Source organism: Perca fluviatilis, chromosome 8 (genome assembly GCF_010015445.1).
Source record: "Perca fluviatilis chromosome 8, GENO_Pfluv_1.0, whole genome shotgun sequence".
In the NCBI taxonomy this organism is placed as follows: domain Eukaryota; kingdom Metazoa; phylum Chordata; class Actinopteri; order Perciformes; family Percidae; genus Perca; species Perca fluviatilis.
Genome location: NC_053119.1, coordinates 39934861 through 39940980, shown reverse-complemented (window position 1 = coordinate 39940980; position 6120 = coordinate 39934861). Strand labels below are relative to the sequence as shown.

Sequence of the window (6120 nt, the reverse complement as noted above, 5' to 3'; positions counted from 1 at the left end):
TGGGGGAAGGGGTCGCCGGCTGAAGTTGACGGAACCGCCATCTTGAAAAGTGCCCTCCGATGATCTACCTTTTCGCGCCTGTCAGAATCAGTTTTAAAAGCTTTATTTTCCTTTACGGAATTTCATGTTTTTTCAGTGTTCGTTTTGTTAAGGCCTGGGGCTAATGGCAAGATAAGCTACATGCTGGAGACTCGCCGTTTACCGCTGTCTATCGGTAGGTACACTTGGCAGCTCGTATGCACTTGGTTGGTGCTGAAGAGACGATTAACGTTAGCCAGCAGTCTTTACATAGCCGGCTAACGTTAGCTGGCTAGCAAGAGGCATACTTGGCCATCTTAACACTATGCTGTCAGACACTCTTGCTGTACCTCTAGATAGGAAAGGTGTAACGTTAACATTCAACCGTGAAACCATAGCGTCAGCCATTTAGCATTAGCAGTTAGTCCCTGATAGCCGCCTAAGATGATAACTGATAAAACCGGTCGACTCGAGGTAACGTTAACGTCAGTTTGTTCCTGATTTTAGGTGGCCAGGTTAGCTAACAATAGCTAACGGTAGCTAGTGACGTTAGCCAGTTTGCCTGAGCCGGTGCGACTCTGTTGCGTCTGTTTTGGGCCCTGGTATGTAAATGCACTGACGTTACTGCAAACGTAGTGTTTCGACAGCAAAACGCAAATAACGTTAATCCGTGGTACTTTAACGTGTTAGCTATATAGTCAGGTAACACCTTGAATGATCAGATTTAGTTTCCCTTGCGTTCAAACCATATTTAGCCGGAATTAAAGCCTTTTCTGACGTTGATCGGTTAAATCACTGTATACAACAGGACCATCCTGTTTTCTGTTTTTTTCAGGAATACAGACTTGGTTTGCGATTGGTGGAAAGCTGGAAAATAGTGTAACTAATGTCATAATTTGCGGTTACTACTGCATTCTGAGTCAAAAACTGCGTCTTCAACTGGTTTAGTCTCTGTTGGTTAATTAGAGACTCTATAACAAGGCTGTAGCAACTCTGTCGATTCAAGTAAGGACAGCGCTGTTGTCTTTCTATTTGGGCATGCGAACATGGCAACTAAACAGTCAAATGTATCTAGCTATACTGTCAGTAACGTTAATTAGCTAGTCAGTGTCTAGGATCGATTTTGTTTGGCTCTGGTGCACAGGGTCATCCCATCAGGCACTGTGTTAAAACTGTAAACGTATGTTTTCCGGACGTTGCCTAGAGTATTTTATTGCTTTTGACCTTTGGTATACGTCTGTTATTTTGTTGTATTCAGGGACTAATGGTAAATGGATACATTTTATTCATTGATTTAACGTTAGAGAGCCCAGAGTTTGTACGATTATGGATGTATTTTACAGTCGCACTACTTTTGCCAGTGGTGGACAGTTGTTGCTAAAGTAATTGACACAGAAAAGAGGCAGAAAATCAGAGACAGCTGGCCAATAATATGATTTTCCTAGTCTCAACCCCAAATTTTTAAACTAAAACTTATTTGATATATGAGGCTGCAGACTGAGTAGATTACTTTTTTCATTTCTTAGTGCATTTGGACTGCTGGCACACTGGGATCAAGTAGTGAGTAGTAGTAGTAGTGAGACCCCAAAAGTTTTTCTTGCAGGGTGAATGTGGGAATTTAATAAAGGCCAGAGTTGGGATTGTAATAATTTTGGAAGAAGCTATGAAGAATAATACATTTTTCATCCTACAGCTTTACATTCCATGTCCTCTTATTTACAAGATTTTACAATTTTAAAAGATCCCCTAAGAAACCTGATAAATATTGCCAAAAAAACAGGTTTTTCTAGTAGAAATCTAGCTGTGTTAACTGGAATTCACTTAATCCCTAGCTCTAATTAAGGAATCTGCTTAGTGTATTGTCTGGAGAAGCTTAAAGGAACCCTATTATGCTTGTTTTCAGGCTCAAACTTGTATTTTGTGTTTCTACTAGAACATGTTTTAAATGTTCAAAAAACGCTTCTGTATATCACCAATAAAGGCTACTTAACCAAAAACTACACAACCGGACAATTTTCCAGCAAGAATGTGAGACGACATTTTGGAGAAATTAACATCTGCAACCAAGATTACAGGTTTCTAGGCCTGTCACGATAGTCAATAAATCAATTAATCGCACGATTAAAAAAAAAAATGAGCTCGATAATTTCCATTTGCATGCTTGTTTGTTTTTCTCGTCTCTCTCTACCAAAGAGACTGGAAGCCCACTCTCGGTTCCTTAGCGTAACGAGGAGTGAACCCTCTTGTCAGTCGCATGGTCTTTGTGGGGGCGGGACTAGAAAACGCTAGTTGAGAGTTGGGGCAGGGTTTGCCGCAGCACTTTGCAGTTAAGGCGCCGTCAAAAAACTAAAAAGTATATGAGCGATATCAACCTGCAGGTGGAGGCGGTGGAGACAGGCTCGGACATACAAGCGGTTTTGTGTGTGTGTGTGTGTGTGTGTGTGTGTGTGTGTGTGTGTGTGTGTGTGTGTGCGTGTGTGCGTGTGCGTGTGTGTGTGTGCGTCCGTCCGAGCTCCGACCTGCAGAAGCCGCACCTTCGCCAAAATGAAGACTGAAAAAACAGAACTATTTTGGTACAAACATTTACTCGCCGTGTGGCAGATAGCCATATAGATAGATTAAATTAATTATATATTATTTAATATTTAGTGTTAAATAATTGTAAAATGTAGTACGGAGTCTGTAGTATATCGCACAAACACTCGAGGAATGCAGCAAACTTTTGACAGCCAGTAGGCTATGAATTGCCTGGGAGAACATGCGTGTCACAAACGGCAATTCCACAACTGTACATCAGCATGAAAGACGACATACTAAAGGAGGTCAAAGACATATTGTGGATATTTAAAATGTTTTCCAGTTCCAGTGTTAAATATTCTTTAGAAATAAAAGTGTATTGATCTTTGAAAAAGTGTACCTGCATTATTATGCCATTATCATTAGATGCAAATTGGTCTCTCAACGACAATATTATCGTTTATCGCAATAATTTCTGGGACAATTTATCGTCCAGCAAAATTTGTTATCGTGACAGGCCTACAGGTTTCCCTGACGTTAGCGTGTAGCTACTGTACATGTAGCGGTCTATGTAATGTAAACACTGCAGTTGCATGCCTGTAGCAGATGACCAGATATAGAAAACCGGGCGCAGTATGACGGTGCTCCGGGCTGAGAGTAGAAAAAACAGTTGAAACCAGAGCAATCAGAACAGTGAAATCTGAAGTTTTGGGTCACAGGGATTCATTTTTAGTATATTTTCCTCATTATTTGAAGCTTTGGCCACATTTTAATATGAAGATTCAATGTTGTAACATAGATATGACAGAAAATACCAAAAAGCAAAATAGGTCTCCTTTAACTGTGATTTAGGGCTGCACAATTCATTTAATATTAATTTTGATCACGGTTTTTGCTTCCTACAATTAAATGAACATGATAGACTGCACAGCCAAAATGATAATCACGATTATTTAACACGATCATTGATTGATTTTAGCAACAACATATTTGTTTTGCACTTTTACATTTAAACAGAGCACTGCTTTCACTTCCAGGTTGTGCTACATTCCTGTTAATCTACAAATCTTTGCATTAAAATAAGAGTGATTCCTATTCTTTGAGCATCTCCAAGGAAGCAAAATGTATAAATAAATTGGGACAAAAAAGTACTAGCGCTTCGCCTTTTTCTCCAGACATTTGATCTTTGTTTTCCCCGTCTGCTCTTCGACTCTGGACTGCATTTTGCTGCTGCTGCAGGGTGGCGTGCAGAGGCATGATATCTCCATCGCCACCTGGTGGCTGGCTGCTAGTTTAGGAAGTGCTTGACTTGCTATGCAGCAGAGGTTTCTATTAACTGAGCATGCATTTTAAACATTGATATTACAGTCGATAATGTTTATTTAATTGTGGGAAGCCAAAATCGCCATCGAGATTAATATTTGATTAATTATGCATCCCTAACTGGAGTGCATTATATTGAAAGGTGTTTCTCATATTGTCCCTCTCATGGATGTAAATGTGGTGGACAAAATATTAGGAACACCTCAATATCATGCAGTCCAGTTAAACACCACTGCAAACTACAACCTCAATAATAAACGTCTAGTAAACTAATACCTCTCTTAGAGTGTCATTAAAACTGGACATTATCTTTTGTAAAGGCAGAATTTATGGCTGAGCTGTTGTACTAAATCACATTAGATTGTACAAGTGTACCTAATGAAGTGGCCAGTGAGTGTACATAGCTGATATTATTTGTCTCTGGACATCCCTAGAAAATAAATTAATAACCAATCTAAGGCACAACTAGTGGTGTGAAATCAGCCTCTCCTTACTGGAGTGTAGAATGTGAAGAAATCTTCTTTTCTGCAATGTTCAAAAAGTGCAGTTACCTCCTATATCCACATGGTGCCATCTTTAATGTTAAAGTGCTCATATTATGCTTTTTGGCTTTTCCCCTTTCCTCTATTGTGTTATGTATCTTTTTGTGCATGTAATCAGTTTACAAAGTGAAAAGCTACTTAGCTACTAGCTACTGTCAGGGCACGCCCTCCTACTCTGCTTCTGACTGGCTAGTAGTCCTTAACCTAGCTACTGTCAGGGCACACCCTCATGCTCTGCTTCTGACTGGCTAGTAGTCCTTACGTAGCTACTGTGCATGTGCGACTCCCAACAAAGATGGAACAGAAGTTGAGAGGTCTCACTCTGTAGCTAAAACAGAGAGCTCAACACACAGGGTGAAACGAGGAGCTGCAGCAATGTGCAGTACAACAAAAATATGTGGTTTTCAACCTAAAACAAGAGGAAATCGTGATATGAAATTTTCACAGCGTTTCGTCTCTAGAAGTTCTTCTTACCCAGTATTTCCATTATAAAAATTAGGAACATTTCTGTATTACACTGTACGAACACTAAACAAAACCTTTCCCAAAAGGTATCAGGTCACAACAGTCTGTAAGACTGAACAGCATCTCTTATGCAATGAAATCAGGTTTTTTCCCCATGCAGGATTCAAGTGGGTTTGAACTCGGCCTTAAGAAGGGATTTTCATTTCCCAGTGCCGTTATTTAAGTCATAAATTGGTCATTGTGTATTGTAACAGTACTAGAAGTTTAGTGTACCTGCATATAAAGGAGCTGCATCTCCTAATGTTCAGTTGATAAGGAGTACTGGTCATTGTTCAACTGTAGAAACAGAAAACTGAACTTAACTACCACTACGGGTGTATGTGAAATTTGTGCCTTTTGAAACTACAAGTAATAATTAAAATACCTATAATATCCACATGGAAAGCAGTGGAAAATTCCTATGACAACACGTCTCCATCTGTTTCTTGCCTCACAGGTGTGTGCTGTTGAACTGCTGTATGTGTGCTGTTTGTCAGTCTGTCCATCACCGCTGTCTGCCTGCCTGTCTGTCCAGCTGGCTAACCTGGAATGGGCCACAACTCCCAAAGACTAGAACACACCTCTTTTTAACCTGAGCTCCGCTGTCTGGACTCGTAACACTCACAGGTAGGCAGAAGAAAGAGCTGTCAAATGATCCCTCAATTAAATATTACTGAAGAAACGGATGCACTGTGGTGCTACCCCTAACTGACTGGTTAGTAGTGAATATGGGTCCACTGAAGAGTGTCCGATAAGAACCAAACAAGTGTAACTTTCTCTTGCTCAAAGTGATGGTCTTTTTCACAATTACAGACATCTGTTATATTCTGATAACCTCTGATGTAAAGCCTCATTTTGTATTGATTTTAATGAAGCGTGTTGTTGGTGACGTTTGCACAAATCTTTTAGAGCCAACATGTTTTGGAAATTCGACCTCCACACCACATCCCACATTGACACGCTGTTAGAGAAGGAGGATGTGACGCTGACAGAGGTGATGGATGAGGATGATGTCCTGCAGGAGTGCAAGGCCCAGAACCACAAACTGGTTGACTTCCTGCTGAGACCACAGTGCATGGAGGACCTGGTCACCTTCATCACACTAGAACCCAGTACTGATGTTGAGGAGAAGGTTAAATACAAGTAAGAGAAAAGGGTGCAAAGGATAAGGGGGATCAAAATGAAGAATGTTTACTTTACACCTGTGTTTACACCT

At 40.4% G+C, this 6120-nt stretch overlaps 1 protein-coding gene across 1 annotated transcript in view; it reads left to right on the top strand.

Moving 5' to 3' along the window:
• The window catches only part of ppp6r3 (protein phosphatase 6, regulatory subunit 3), a 28530-nt gene continuing 22410 nt past the window's right edge, over window positions 1–6120 (top strand). Inside the window, exons 1-3 of the mRNA XM_039809164.1 lie at window positions 1–214; window positions 5362–5531; window positions 5814–6047. Of these exons, the coding sequence (XP_039665098.1) occupies window positions 5821–6047 (227 nt within the window). The 5' untranslated portion in view covers window positions 1–214; window positions 5362–5531; window positions 5814–5820. The remainder of the gene's footprint in view (window positions 215–5361; window positions 5532–5813; window positions 6048–6120) is intronic.